The 16,284-nt window shown below is 42.1% G+C and overlaps 1 protein-coding gene across 3 annotated transcripts; it reads right to left on the bottom strand.

The window, feature by feature from the left end:
• Nucleotides 1-5,294: 5,294 nt before the first annotated feature.
• LOC146187459 (uncharacterized) lies at nt 5,295-15,396 on the bottom strand. 3 transcript variants are annotated; one of them, XR_014707929.1, is made up of 4 exons: nt 15,099-15,396; nt 14,846-15,025; nt 8,307-8,399; nt 5,295-5,546 (listed from the first exon to the last, which is right to left on the bottom strand). XR_014707929.1 is itself a non-coding variant. In XM_084605775.1 (3 exons), the coding sequence occupies exons 1-3, from the start codon at nt 15,339-15,341 to the stop codon at nt 5,298-5,300; spliced, it is 672 nt and encodes a 223-aa protein (XP_084461901.1). In that variant the 5' UTR covers nt 15,342-15,396; the 3' UTR covers nt 5,295-5,297. The 3 variants fall into 3 exon arrangements, 2 of the variants coding, with proteins under 2 accessions (XP_084461901.1, XP_084461903.1); XM_084605775.1 differs by lacking the exon at nt 8,307-8,399; XM_084605777.1 differs by lacking the exon at nt 5,295-5,546 and having other exon boundaries at nt 7,793-8,399.
• Between the last annotated feature and the right edge of the window lie 888 nt (nt 15,397-16,284).

Raw genomic sequence — 16,284 nt, 5'->3', positions numbered from 1 at the left:
GCATCGGCGGAATTAATTCCAAAGCTTTGAAAAACAGTAAATATTGTTAAGGAAAAGTACACAACGGTAAACGCTAGTTCACTATTAGATGCATACCACACACCGCACACCACAGAACGAAGCCAGCTAAACCTGAGCGTCGTCTTCTTCCCTACTTCACACCAGCACATCGTCGTCGTCTCGATACTGTGCTCAGTAACAATACGTTTCAAGTCTTATTCTTTCACTAATTTTTCAGCAGTCTTTCGATACTAGCTCCGTTCCACTTGACTGGCAAATTGGGAAGGTCATCGCAGCCAAAAAAGGTGATCAATCATCTTCAGGTAATTATCGACCCATTTCGCTAACTAGTGTATGCTCTAAAATCATGGAACACGACAATGTTGCTACATTTCTAGCGTCGGTCAGCTTTTTCCATCCAATCTTACAGAAAGGTCATTCGTGTGAAACCCAATCAGCTTTGTTCCTGCATGATATTCATTCCAATCTTGACCACAATACCCAACCGATGCATTATTCTGGGATTTTGAGAAAGCATTCCATAAAGTACCTCACTCCTGCCTCTTACTCAAACTGTCCCTTTTAAATCTTCATTCACTTGTCTTCAACCGGATCCGAAGTTGTTTAACAGATTGCATGTAATTTGCTTTTGCTAACAACTTCTCATCGACTTACTCGCATGTTCTTTCAGGAGTGCCTCAAGGCACAGTCCTGGGCCCCTTAATCTCTTTAATATACATGAACGACCTGCCTTCCACGCTAATATCTACCATCCGCCTCTTCGTAGATGACTGTGTACTCTACCGCCCTATAACCAACACCGACGATACTTCTGTCCTTCAAAACAGTGGCGTCGCAAGGTGGGTGCGGTCCGCACCGGGTGCAGCGTTTGAAGGGGCGGGGCGGGGGGGGAACGAAATGAATTATTGTGTGAAGGCACGAAAATGAACTCATTGGTCTCGCTGAGGCACTGACTGGATCTTCTCGAAGATTGAATTAGTCTGTTGTGAGAGTGCTTGAACACATGCCTTAGTTTATGCCAGAGACTCTACGCCATTTTAACGTTGCACCGGCCTGTGTATGTGCGTGTATCCCCTGTAAACATCAGCTAAGGTACCCGACACCCATTGGAAACCCCTGTGCGCGGGAGCATTAGACGGCAACTGTCAGCAGCTGCTCCGCCGCATCGCCTCTTTTTGTGTACGTGTAGTTCATTCTCCTTTCTCAAGCGAGGACCACTGGCAGTATCTTTCCGGCAGTCTTTGTCTTTTCATTTATCCCCTGTGCCTTTCTTGCTCCTCGGCCTTACACTTTCAAAACACCGAAAAGCACGGAATGTTTACACAATGCGTAATGCATAAGGCCCATTTTTTCTTATGGTCTCATACTGGGCAATCACCTGTCTTAAGTTGCTTGCTCAGTGAATTTCCTCGCAACTTATAAGTGCTAGTTTTTCTACATTTTACAAAAATATGTGCTTTTAATGTGATGTTTTGCTGAATTATTTGTCGTGGGGCACCATCACTGCGTCTAAGTGTTACAAATAAAAAAAAAAGCCAATTCACTCGCACTGCGCGGTTGGGTGCAGAGCGAACTTGACTTCAAAGCAAACCATGAGAACAGAAGAGGTAGAAAGGAAGTTGCGATTCTGTGCTTAAAAATGCGCGAGAAAGGGGGGCGGGTTTGCACCGGGTGCGGATGACCCTAGCGACGCATCTGCTTCAAAATTACCTCAATGGCATACATCAATAGTGCTCAGCGTGGCTGATCTCTTTAAATAACACAAAGACAGTACTACTTTCCACCGCTGCCAAAATTGTACTCCGCCTGCTGATAAAATTAACGATTCTGCCATTAATTCCACTAGCTCCTTTAATTACCTTGGTATTACCCTAACTAGTGATTTATCATGAACTTACCATGTTAACCATATTAATAAATTCATCTCATTGAACAATTGGTTACCTTAGTCGTAACCTATGCATGGCTCCTTTTCCCTTAAAATTATTAACTTAACTTACAAAACACTTGTGTGATCTAAATTTTAACACACTAGCTCAATCTTTAATCTGCATAAAGCTAACCTTATCACAGCTCTTGAATTTGTACGTAACTATGCTACTCGCTTTATCCTTTCAAACTGCTGACGATACTTTAGCATATCCACCTTAAAGCTTCAATTTCCTTCTCTCGCTTTCCGTCGCCAAATTTCATGCCTCTTCCTTTATCACCAGTTTTTTTATAGTTCTCCTCGTGACAGCCAGCTTACCCAACCGGTACGTCGAACATCCCACACAGGCCATTCTAACAGGGTCATCCCGCGTCGTGTCCGCACTACTGCATTCTAGAAGTCTTTTTTTCATGTACACAGCTTGCGACTGGAATGACCTTCCCAGCAGTCTTGTGCTAATCTACGACTCTGCTCATTTCAAGACTGCAGAGGCTTTATCATCTTTGTAATCACCTTACAAATAATGTCCCACCTGGGGACCCTTGAGGTTATAATAAACAAATAAAAATAAAAGTAATGATATCTCTCAAATTATCTTTCACTGCTTCAAAGCTAAGGTCGTCTTCCTGGGTTTAAAGCATATTTGTTCTGTAGCGGGACCCAAAATTCCTCTACTTTCTCTTTCACCGCTAGTCCATTGATGGACTTCTGCCTTACTTTTTAGTTCCATTCCTTCTTACAATACAGATTAATTTGAGACCTTACTGTCCCAGTCACTGCATTTCATATTTCCGATTACTTCTGCATCCTGCACAATGCCAGGGTTTGAGCACAATATGAACTCAATTTAATATTTTGTCTCCTCATTCTGGCTTTTCCGTGCTCAAATCCAATGCTTCAGTTTGCTGAATTTTTGCTGAAGAAGGTATCCATTACTCAAGCTATTGCATTCTGCACACTGCCTCTTGCTATTTCTATAGCCAATACTATAATTACCTATACTATCTGGATTTATCTAGGCACCTTCATGAAGAAAACATTACGGGTAGTTTTGTGTAGGTCATTTCACAGCCCCCAATCTGGAGCACAAGTACAGACCACAAAAGAACTTGCTTGAGTGTTAACAGTGCCACGAGCACGAATTCAGAACAACGACCTCATCCGAACATGCCTGCAGACTGAACAAGTACGGGCAGAACCAAAAAACATGAATGAAATGCAAGTACAAACAGTTAAAAATATTTTGTGCCTCACTACTGTGGTGTTATAGACACTGTATGAGAAATTAGGGCTTGTGCTGTCACAGAAAAAAAAACACCTGTTTTTCATTTAGATGTGTATTGAGCCACTTTTTCCAAGCATTCCAACATCTTAACATGGCATTTAGGTCACACTAGAGGCGCCACGGTGATCAAGGATAGCAAAAGATGACAGAATTGTCCACAGAAAGTAACATGCACAATAAAATGTTAGCAGGTAGATCATAACATAGATAACTAAAAGCAACAAATCATGAATACTGTTCATCTTTAGTGCTAGTCACACCAGAATATTCAACGTTTACTGTGCAGTCTCAAAAAAAAAAAAAACACCGTGTCATATCTGGGAGCTGAAGTGTTCAGTTTCTTTTTTATTAAGGCTAAAGCCTTTCTAGGCTCATGGTGAAAATCTCGTGTCAGCGAGATTTGTCTGCGAGATTCTGCGAGTGACATATACGGTGTCTTTCCTTTCCTGTAAAACAATTATAGAATGCCGGTGAACTTTGATGCGTTCAACGGAATGCTGGCTGTGTTCGACAAGAGGCGCTCTATGTATCGTGTGCAGCAGCGACGCTCAGGCTTTCGCATTTCTCCACTGCAGATTCTGCTGAAACTGTTCAGTAGAGATTTTGTGAAGGTTCAGTAGAGATTTTCTGAAGATTATTTCAGAACTCTTTTCTCATCTTTTTGTGACTGTAACTTCTGAAATTATTTTTTTTTCCAGCAACATATGAGGCACCTCTGTGCAGTCAAATGTAATGTAATGATGACTTGTTTGTTAAATTCATTGAACTGTATTAGTGTCTTTATGTCCAGAGTATTGCTAACAAAATAAAATGCCGTTACCAGAGGGATTGTATTAATGAGAGTTACATGATGAGGCAAAAAGATAAATTGAAACTGTTATCAGTTCATGACTACAGCTTGCAACTTGCTGGTTAATGCTTCAGTCATGGACAAATGTGAAACCACTGAATGCCTCACATAAATAAAATTGCATGCTGTAGAGAAAGGCGTCCAAAATGAGAAATTCAGAGATGACTAAACAACCATGGAAGCTAGGATGTGACACTTGTTCGCTATGCTTCTGCACGGTTTGCACTGACTGTGGTCTAATATGGTTACAAGTTGCGGTGTCAGTACATACAGTGCAATAATCCCCTTAACAATGCAATGGCTCTAATTGGGTATTGCCAATTATGAACAGGTGGTGCTATGCATCTGTACTGCCATATGTTTCAGGTAGTGCAGAAATGCCTCAAATCAAGTAGTAGCATTGTTTAGTTTACCGATCCCACCATGCTTCTCGTTCTGATACTTCATTTTCTCTTGAGGCTGTGTTAGCACAGTTAGCATGCTGTGGTTGATATTTCAAGGCTACTGGCCTTTCTTCGTTGACCATGAATAGGAAAAAAAAAGAAATTTGGCTTGTTATTGTGTTTTTTTTCTTTTTTGCTGAAGGAAACTGTACACCATAAATTGTTGCAGCCACTATTTGCACTGGTTCTATAACTTTCATACTTCTTCATGTGCATTTGTTTTCTCCTATTGCCCTCATTTGTGAACCCACTCCTGTAATGACCCCTTTGGGGTTGGCAGTATTCCAAATAAATAAAATAAATAAATAACAGGAACCACTCAGCGGTTAAGGTGCTTAAGTGATGATTTTGAAGTCATGCCTTCAATCGCATCCACGGCAGCTGCGTTCAATTAAGGCCATGCACAAGGCATCCATTTATCATGTCAGTGCACATTAAAGGATCACAGGTGATGTACCCAGTCTTCAAGCAGCGGGCACAGCTCATGCATCAAACCGAACAGGGCCCATATTCCGAGTTTGCGTTGTTATCGAAGTGTTACTATCTCACGTGACCTCGAGTCATCTGATTGGTGGAAATGCCAGAACCGGGTGTTGCCACCACGAAACTGGAAGATAATGTTCTGGTGTTTCCACCAATCAGATGACTCGAGGCCACATGAGATAGCGACACTTTGATAACGACGTAAACTTGGAATGCGGGCCCAGGTCTCACTTTCACGGCAATACCCATGCATTGCTATGAGTCCTGCAGATTATAGTGCAGGTCCTACAGCCTGCAGTACTCATAGCACTCCCCGTACTCGTGGCCCTTCGAACCGCAGAGACTGCACCGAAAAATGATGTGCCTGGCTGGTGCTCTAGAGAAAGGTCCAAGGATGCCTGCTCCGTACACTTTAGCCAAGGCCCTGACAACGATCTCGGCCACCTCCCGAATACCCTCACCAGCCGACAGATGGCAACCGTCGTCAGCAAAAAGGTGTCTCTTGGGTGCTTTTGATGAATCCAGGAAGCGATGCTGAAAAAAAAAAAACTTTCTTCGGAACCAAGGCAGATTGATACAAATTAGAAAGCATGTATGGTATATATATATATATATATATATATATATATATATTATATACACCTTTCCAACTAGTGGCCACTGGTCATCACCATATTGTTCACTTCTCGTGTCTAGGCTGCTGAAAAACCAGTTCCACTGCAGCGTCCACTGTGCTAGTGCCAAGTGCAAAAAGCAGTCAAGTGAACAATATGACGATGCCTAGTGACTATTTATTGGAAAGGTATAATAAAAGTCTCAAGTATGTGGCTTGCAGAGGGAAGGAATGTGTTGAGCTGGGTCCTCAAATTTCAGCCTTTGTTCCAGAATTATGTGTTGGCTTCACAAGTCAGCTCATGATTCAGCTTCACCACCAGCTTTGTTTCTAAACTGAGATCTACCAAAAACATATTGACAGGAATGACAGTCACTTCATGGAAACAAAAAGGTAGGATCCCGTTAATGTAAGCACAGTCAGGATGAACATTAGCTGTATTCAAAAGTGCATATAGAGAAAGATGGAGAACCCCTTCTATTTTGCATCAGTCTAAATTTCCTCTCTTCACAATAAGTGACAATGGTATAATTCGTACCATTTCAAAAACTCTGTCTAAGCTATCTTTTCATTGAAGAGAAGCTGAGTCATCAACGAATGTTCTGTTGAATGTTTTTATTTAAAAAGCCGCCCATAAGAATCCCACTTCAGCATTTCTCCAATGTCTGTTTGTCTGGCCTTCTCACGAGCATGCTTGTGGAAAGTGGAAGTTGGCAGGTGACATGGCTGGCCACTGACCGTTTCAAGGGCTATATGACGTCATGAGACGAAATGACATGGCCAAGTTGGCAGCAGCAGCCAATTTGTGTAGCTCCTTTGAGATGCGAATGGGACCACTGAATCCTGAGTCAGGCACATACTATACCTAGGCCATGCGGATATGTTTGTATGGCTTAGTATACATGTAGCAGCAACTTAACTATAAAGAGTGGTCTTTCAGAAAAGTAAGACAGTATGCTAATATTTGCGCCCTGAAAATAAAGTGAAAATGTGAAGTGTTAGAGCACCTAATTCACATTTAGCCTAACAACACTAAACTGATCTTTAATTGCATCTATCTCTTTCCAGGCGATCTCACTCACAGCTACCTGTTGCTCTGCATCAGCAGGTAGCTATACTTTAGTGTGAGAACTGAAGGGCAGTAAAATCCTGCCTTGTCCCTATCCAGATCACTGTGAGTCACTGATTAACTTTTATCTTGTATGAGGAGAACCCGCTGAGGTGACGATAAAGGACATGGAAAATGCAGTTCCCAGTAGCCGAGGGCAAACTAAATCTGTGAATTAGCCCATTACTTGCCTTGTGGGGCACTGCATTAACAATCGCATTATGTTTTTTCAGTGCTGTGAAGAAAATGGGATTCGCAACTAAAGCAAGTTCTCAAGGCACTAAGGGCACAAATCGCATTACACACAAAGTATGCCTCTGTGAGCAGACTGTAAGGGCTTTTTTTTTTTGTCATGTGGGGTAGCATGCAGTGCCTGCAGCCCTTTCCAAGTCCTTGTTTCCGTATTTAATGAGGAAGCAAGGATTTCCATCTGCCACATATTTCTTTCCCTTCAAGGTGTGGCCTTCCTGATTGCCAGCAGCATGCTGAAAACTTTGTTCTTATTCCTTCTTCATTTCAAAAACCTCATTCTTACCCTTAGGTATAGACTGAAAAACTACCACTGCAATTGCCACAATATGCAATGTGAGAAAGGCTACAAGTTTGAAAATATTCGTGCTTACATCTACAAATTATTACAAGCAGAGATTAGGAATTCCAGGCAAACATTAGGGCTTCCAGGATGAAGACGAAATTAAGCTGGCCCTTGCCTTTCCTTGTGGGATGACTTGAAATTATTTTTTGTCTGCTTCTAAGTCATTCTTTGTGATACCCTTCGGAAAGCTGCATTAGGATGCATCGCCACGCCAAACGCTACTTAAGGATTGCATGCTCTAATTTGCGTTGCACATTTAAAATATATATTTTAATGTTTTTTGAAAGTCAGTAAAATACAGTAAAAATATTGCCTTTATACTCTGAAAGCTTAGTGTTGGAAGGTCACTGTTGAAGACATGAACAAAGCATAAAGTTGAAAATGAAAATTAGATTTCAGCCGCAAATGGAACAGTCGTATTTCTTTAGTGAATTGCAGAGCAAACCAAAGTTTTTTATCCGCCAAAGGAGCACAGTATGCAATACCATTTCATGTCCTGCCATCCTGAGAAATTTGGTGCACTATTTGTAATTACGACTGACTTGCATTTCAACATATACGGCAACCTACAAACAGAGTGCATTTTTCAATATTTTCCTAATGCTTTCAACCGTGTTGCACACTCCCGTTTGTTTTTAAATTAGGTGCTCTTTGTCTAGATTCGTTAACACTGACATTGCTTCACACCTTTCTTACTTTCGACAGCAGTTTCACCTTTTTACTCTGTGATGTAGCACCTGGTATGCCTCAAGGCAGTGTTCTTGGTCCTTTATTGTTTTCAATATATGTAAATGATTTATCTACTGGATTTATCTTCCCTTCAATTTTTCGCAGATGACCGCATTCATAGTTGATCACCTTGCTCTCCGAAATGACCTGAACCTAATCTCAGACTGGTGCAATAAATGAAAAACGAATATTAACTCTACTAAATGCAAGATTTTAAGCCACAAGTGTATTAATCATAACTTTTCGTACCTCACAGAGAGCATCATTCATCTGATGCACAATATTTCATGGCCCACGCACATTCATGCCATTTGTGCGAAAGCTTCCACATCACTCGAGTACCTGCAGCGAAACTTGCATACATCTTTTAACAGCATAAGAAAACAGGCATGCCTAGCATTCGTACAGCCACAACTAGAATTTGCATCACCCGCATAGGTCCATATCAAACTACTTAATTAACACACTAGAATCCATCCAAAATAGAGCTGCTTGTCTCACGACACACAAGTACTGCATGACACTACAGTTGCTACTGCAGGTTAACACAGATCAAGCATGATACCTGCCTTCAGCCATTAGACATTCATTGCTCCATCGCTCTTTTATGGTTACTTCATAAATATTCTTACAGCACCAGGCCACCTCCATTACCTCTGGAAGCTGTTTCATGCATTTCCCATTGCCTACATAACCAGTGCAGCATAAAACACACTCACGGAAGAACTCAAGCTTTTCATTCATCCGCACTTCCATGTGCTGTAGTTTGGAATGATCGTCCTGCCATTATTGCGTGTATGTGCAACCATTAATCATTCCATGACTAGCTAGGCAAACATTTTCTCCTGCGATATCTTAGGATTGGTTTGGTCTGAGGGGTTTAACGTCCCAAAGCAACTCAGGCTATGAGAGAAGCCGTAGTGGAGAACTCCGGAATTTTGACCTCCTGGGGTTTCTTAACGTGCACTGACATCACACAGCAGACGGGCGCTTTGCTCTTCGCCTCCACCGAAAGGCAACTGGCGAGGCTGGGATTCGATCCCGCATTCTTGGGAACACTAGTCGAGCGCTGTAACCACTGCACCACCCCGACGGGGTAGCGATATCTTAACAATTCTTTATCTTTGTTCTGCAGTTTGTGATTTTTTTTTTCATTGTTATGGAATTTTATTTTGGTTTCTTGTGCGCTTTAATTTTTTAATGACTGACATTAGTAATATTTCCACTGCCTTTTTTTTCTAGACATGTACTTGCCATATTTTGCATTCATGCCGCTACTAAGCACCTTTAATCTATGTAAAATTTGCACCCTTAAGTTTTGTAATGTACAATACTTTCTGTTCATTTGTGCCTTGTAGTTCATGTATTAACTGCTTTTTTTTTGTACATATATCATTTTTTGTCCTCCTCACTCACTGTCTTTCTGGGCCCTGTAAGAAATCATAAATAAATATCACTAATGAAAATATGCCTCAACTGAAAGCGTTACTTGAAAAGCAGTAGTAATTTTTCCAAAATCTTGCCAAAGAACCTTAAGAAATCGTGACAGTAAGCATCAATTCCCATATCTGTCAAATCTGGAAAGTGTTTTGCTGATAAGTATTACAGTGAAAAGCTGCCTGTTTGAGGTTGTGGAAAAAATTACTGAGTCACAACATTGAAGATGCCTTGATGAACCAGTGTGAGGACTTTGAAGCATTTTCTTCTTTCGCCAACAAACACTGACATTCGAGATTACACCTGGTGTGCCATTTTCATTAGGAGTGCAAAGATCTCAAGGTGACAGGAGAACTACTAAACTTTATCCCAATAAAAGGCATGACTACAGCAGAAGACATTAATATTCTTGAAGGGGTTGTTCAATACACCAGTTAGCACTAGGAAGGGATGGTGTGTGTTGCAAATGACAGAGAGCCTTTAATGGTTGAAACCAGGAGCAGTCTTGTGGGACAATTGAGAACGAAGGTTTCAGTGTCAACAGATAGTGTTTTGCAGTGCATTGCACATTCCACCAAGAAGTACTATGCAGCAAGTCACTGAGCATAAAATCTGTCATGGACGTTGTATTTGGTGCAGTGCACTTCATTGGGAGTTCACAATCACAATCTCTTTCTATCTGTGCAATAAGAGGTAGAATATACTAATACTGGGAAATCATCCAGCAGTAGCAGAGATGCGACTTGTGGATGGCTAGCGGAAAAGTGCTGAAGAGATTTTTTGTACCTCAGAAAGGAAACTAACCCCTTCTTGAGGAGAAAAGTAGGTAGACTGCTGATGTGTAAGATAAGAAGTGGCTTTGTTCCCCTTGTATTTCTCACATAGTTATGTGATCCCCTGAACATCTTGAATGCAGAACTTCAGGAAAAAAAATAGGCAAGGATGTTTGTGCCTTTCAGGTGAGATTACAACTCTGGCAGCACCAAATAAAAGCAAGTCCACAGGACCACTTTACAACTATTGCTTAGAATCTTGTGATGTTTTTGCAGATTTGCTCAACGATAGGGAGGAAAATTTTGAAATTTTGTTCCAAGACATGCATGCCTCTCCAAAGAATTCAAAAAGTTTTCTGTTAACTATTTCTTGTGCAGATCGACAATGTCAAGCCCAAGTTGCAAATGGCACCGAATTTCAGCAACCACAGCATATGACAGGAGTTTGAGGATACAGGTGTTGCTGAGTTTTACTTTTTTTTTTAACAAGACACTTGATCGAGCTCTGGATCACCAAGCGACAAAAATCATTGCATTTTCAAAAGCTCACAATCGTGCGAGCAATTATCACTACCATCTGTACTGAAACAGTCATTCCACGTGAAATGCTCCAGACACCATTGATGACCACCACTGACTGTTTAAAAAAACAAGAATGGGCATGTTGGTAATTGTGTGAACAGCTTTTCATTGCTATCACCTCATATCACTGGCATGTATGTCATGAAACTTCTCGAACACGTCATTGCATCTAACATGGCACAATTTTGAGGAGGCTTCTGAAGGTTCTTTCTTTCCAATACAGCACGGATTTAGAAAACTATACTATCATGAGCCACGCAACTGTGGGCCTTACTAATGAGCTGCTACACAGAAGACAAGACTCCTCAAAATAACTATGTATTCCTCGACTATACTAAAGCCTTCATTCCATTTCCACATTGTTGTCTGATAGCTGACCTATCATCTTTGGGCCATGATTCCTTAGCAATTGCTTGAATAAGAAACTTTTTCTCAATTTGTAAGCAGCTCACTTTTGTCAATAATTGATCCTATTTAAACAGTACAACACCTAACATACTACAAGGTAGTATAATAGGCCCGTTATTATTTCTGGTCTGCAAAATAAGGACTGGAAGCAGGCTCGAGCATTTTGGAGTAGCCCAGGGGGCAGTAATGATACTATTATGGAGCAGCTTTGGAGCAATAAAAAGAGAATTTTTGAACAATTATGTATTGGAACATGTTTTATAGGGCCAAACATTTTTATTAACTGCATTTTTTTATCCCTGAAATATATAGGAATTTCATCTGGTCAATTTTAATTCAACATTCAGTGCTTCGCTGGCTATGCATGCCTCCCTGTCGAGTCAGGACAAACAGCCCAAACCATGTACAGAAGATTAAAATAATACAGCTGACCTAAACAACAATTTGGAACAGACTAACAGCAAGCAGAATGCTTGCTTCATTACAATACTGAATATCAAGTTTGACTAAAAGTTTTCGACTATTTTGGTTTCATTGATTCAAATGTGGAGTGTAGCATGTTGATGCATTGAAGCACTCCCACTAGCTTGGAGTTCACATCAATGAGCAGTATATTTCTGCTCCCTATCTTGTGCATATCCTGTTTCATCCTATGCTGGTGCCTATAAAATTCCTGGGAATTCGTCAGTAGTGCATTCAGGGTGGATAGATAAAACTAAAGAGCAGCCTTTTCCTTTTTTAGCTTGTTTACTTCACTGCTTTTTGGCAATACATCCTCATGCTTTCACTTGAGAGACGCTGGGGCTTCCTTAATTTCAACACACTGGAATTAGGCCCTGTATGGCTTTGCAACACTTGTGAGAACATTTGTAGCAATTGGCACCTTCAAGGTGCCAACCCCATAATGCTTCAACTACGTTTTTGTAGGCTTGAGATGGTTGTTAATAGAGAGGCTCAGTGGTGAAATACCTTCTTGCTTTAGCAGCAGAAGCATCAGAACAACTCATGTAGATCTTTGTAGCTGGACAAGTTGGCCAACATCTCGTGGTAGTTTGTAGTGTTTGCTTTTCTTGCTTCTCTTACTACCAATGACTCAAAAGGCTAGGAGGTGGTGCTAGTTCATACACAAAGAACATTTTTTGAAATTCCCTCCAATCACTTGTGCAGCATCAAGACCGCTCCATCGAAATGCACTAGGCGTGTTAGTATACAGATATTGGAAAGTTGGTGCAACAAGCTCTGGTAGGAATTGTAGTGAATAGAAAGAAGTGGGGAACTAAAGAAAAAACTAGTTTCTCGTTTCAAATTTCCTCGCGAAAAAAATATTTATCATGCTTCGTGTATCTCTTAGTTTATGAAAATTTTATTTGTATTACCATTGCAAGAACACTTATAACTGTAGTACCAGTGTGCTGCCATTGCTTGAACTATGACAGTCCTTATAGCATGGACATGCAACTCTTGACATGCAACCAACCTGCTGCACTTCTGACATTTGCTTAATTGAATTGGATCGAATCATATTTTTTTGTAGGCAGCATTAATGGCCCATCGTTTGACAAAAGTCCATTGTCGTGTACGATGTGTCTTGCACCGAATACTGAAAGAACAAACAGTAGTCTTTTTACGTGTTTATGTGTGAGCTCTGCGTCCTAACAAGTGGTGATGGACGAAAGACATCCCCAAAACGAGGGATGAAGAGCAGTAATGGGGACCGGAAGACTAGTGCCTGAAAGGCGGTAAGAAGCGAATGAAACACTGGCTGGAAGAGAGGCATGCCACTCTATGGAGGGGTGTACTCCAAACTGGCCGCAGTTTGTGCTTCAAAGCTATGACTTACGGCTGTAACGGCCATTGGGGCCTGGGGTCAAAGAAGCAACCACGACTGTGGCGTTCAGAAATTTAGAAAAAGAAAACAACGAAGAAGAAGGATCTTCCAACAATCAGGTGAAAAAAACTTCAAGGGAGAGGGAAAATTCGAGGAGAGCAGATCGACGCAAGAGACAGGAAGATTGAACTCTGGTGTCGAACAGAGAAGCCACACTCTGAGTGCAATTTATTGTTCACAATTGTGGAAATCAATTCCTTGTAATCTGGAATTGTCAACTGCTGTTGGGCTTTGTTGGAGAATGCCTGAAAGACGGAATAAGGAACCTGCCTGACTCCCATGTTCTGCTAAATTTAATGGCAAAACACCAAGGCAGCCAGTTTGGAGAAGTTATGGTGCAATATTGTATTTTTGAATAAGATTGAGCAGGGAAAGCAGTTTGGAGCAGAATGGAGCAACAAATCCATTCCTGCATAAATGTCCTGCCGTTAAATATTGCCTCAGCCATCGGACTATTTGCCGAGTATTACATTATTTATAGAAAAATCCTGTCTATTGACAACAATGCTTTTCAGGAAGATCAGTACTAGCTGGTGTTCATTATGAAAAATCCCCTTACGCTATAAAAGCCTGATAATGTCATTTAGTCACAAAGAATTCGATTCTCTTTACTTATTAACTGCATAAGTCCAGGCACTGTTGTGTCATCATACAAGTGCCTAGCGTTCATTTTGTTTTCTTTCACGAAAAGCCAATACAGAAAAAGCTTTTGCTAAAGACAACCGTCCATCTACATAAAATATCACCTCAGAGGCACGCTCACTTGCACCCAGCAGCTTGCCTATCAAATGTTTGTTCTGCCTTAACTTGAATATGCATCTTTCATTGTCCTTCATCAACACTACTTACTTGACTCCATAGAGCACATAAAAAGTGCTGCAGCTTGTTTCATTGTTCAACATGACAGCTGAAATTTTACTAAGATTAAGAGACTGCCGTTCCTCTTGTCCTTAGAATCTCACAGAACAGCACTTATTTGCCTCTTCCATAAATTTGCTTACAGCGGGCACCGTTTTACCCCAACTCGAGCACAATTGAGCTGCACATTCCACATGATTACCCCAGTTTCAAGTGTTCCTTGGAAAGAACCACTGCTTTTTATTAATCAGCACTGTCAGTCATGTGCTATCGTGTATTGTCATGTTTTTCAAGACATTGTTGTTCATGTCTCTGACCCCGTTACTTTCGAAGCAAAAATATGCTGCATTTTGTTGTGAAGTGTTTTCCATCATGAGCTCTATTTTCGAATTGGTCATTTACTATGGTAAAATGATGTTGAAATAATGCTGTTCTATTGTCACCCCAGTTTCTAATGCAGCCTCCTCACACTTGCTGGAGCATGTTAGGCATGTGAACAAAAAAAAATTAAGTAAACTGACACAGCCAAGCTGAGGTTATCGAAATGGGGAGATAGGGCGAATATTATGCTAGTAGACTATTTTTTACCAAAAGAGCTCGCCAGTTCATGGCCAAATGCAGGCGCTAAATTTCTCCTAGACCGTTTATATAGATTATAGATATAAATATATAGAACGCGTTTATAGATTATACGTACAATGAATAAATGTTGCTGCAAGTCAGCCCTTAGATCATAGTATGGTCTCAATTCTGCTTGCTTCTTCTGTGCTCTGTTCGCTGGTAATGCGTAGACCAAGACACACACGAGACCAAACGTTGCACGAAACAGCATGCATACTCACTTCCGGGTTCAGTATCACAACATGGTTCATCAGCTGAAAAGTCCTCTTGATCTTTTTGTTAAGTAATCGACGGCCGTTGAGCCAGCGGCGGCTTGCTTCATTGTCTGCTCCGAAGCAGCGTGGCAAAATGTTCGTGACAAAAACAATGCCCACGCCACCCAGAAGCTGCAGGACGAGGGCCTAGGATGTGAAATGATAAATGAGACTTTATTACTGCAATTAAAAAGCGTCGACGATTTGTAAGATCACGTACCTTAATGTTCTTGCAAATATCTTGCGGTCTGAAATCCGGGTTGCACAGGTCGTTGCCGCCGACGTATACAATCGCAAAGTCTGCGCGCCGCAGATCAAGGCGCCGCACGGCGTCTGCAAGACGCAAGGCGTCGTAGCCTCCGAAGCTGAATGTGCAGGTTTCTACAGATGGAATTAACCGCAGACGAGCCCTGCACAAACGCTTCAGCTGCCTATCGCCAACCAGTAAACCTCGCAATGCCATGGCGGATGATGGACGCTGTGGGCTGCAACAAACTAAAGTTCGCGCGCAGAGAAGGTACACGTGCACAACGCATACAACAAACCTTGGTTGGGTACAGTGGCTGGGGACATCCAGAAAGCTAGAGACCAAACAGCACTAGGTTCGATTCAACTAGGGAAGGCATAGGGACGGCTTGGAGTTGGGTTCGGCTAACGATTTACTCGCGTGCCCATGACGGGCTCTCCCGGCGGTCCGCCTGGTTAGCTTGCCGCTTGGGGCGCTGTCGTCAGTGGCGCCCACAACACCCCCCTTTCTTGAAAGGTTTGATCTCACAGGTCCAGGCGTTCTGGTCGCTTAAATGACGTCCACTTCTTGTGGTGCTCGTGTCCTGCAGCGGTTGCAGGTGTCTTGCTGTACGTCTTGCTTGTCCTCGGTCGGTTTGTACAACGTAGGACCTTGGTTCTGACGTTGGCTGTGTTACCACGCCGTGTGGTGCAGCTCCAGCGAGGATGCGCACAGCTGTGCCTGGTGGTAAGCGCTCTAGGCTCCGTACCTTGTGCCGGGCGTCGTATGATCGTTTTTCACGAACTCTGTAGGCTTCATTATTTTGTCTGAATTCGCTGTCGTCCCACTTCGGGGCTAGCAGCTTCGAAGTGTTTGGTACTGTGGTGTTCAGACGACGACCCATTAAGAGTTATCCTGGTGAAAACTCTTCCACGCTGGGTGTGGCCCTGTAGGCAAGCAGCGCTTCGTGTATGTTGGAAGACTTCCTCAAAAACTGCTTTGCTGTCTGCACAGCCCTCTCCGCCATACCGTTGCTCTGTGGGTAGTAAGGGCTTGAGGTTGTGTGTGAGGCTCCCCAGTGATGCACTAGTTGTTTGAACTCTGTGGAAGTGAACTGCGGCCTGTTGTCTGTGCGTATCGTCCGTGGAACACCGTACCGTGCAAACATTGGCTTCAAGAC

The sequence above is a fragment of the Amblyomma maculatum genome, chromosome 6 (assembly GCF_055883805.1).
Source record: "Amblyomma maculatum isolate TAMU_Amacu chromosome 6, ASM5588380v1, whole genome shotgun sequence".
NCBI classification, from domain to species: domain Eukaryota; kingdom Metazoa; phylum Arthropoda; class Arachnida; order Ixodida; family Ixodidae; genus Amblyomma; species Amblyomma maculatum.
Note: the sequence above shows the minus strand (reverse complement) of the source record. Positions and strands in the feature narration are given on the sequence as shown.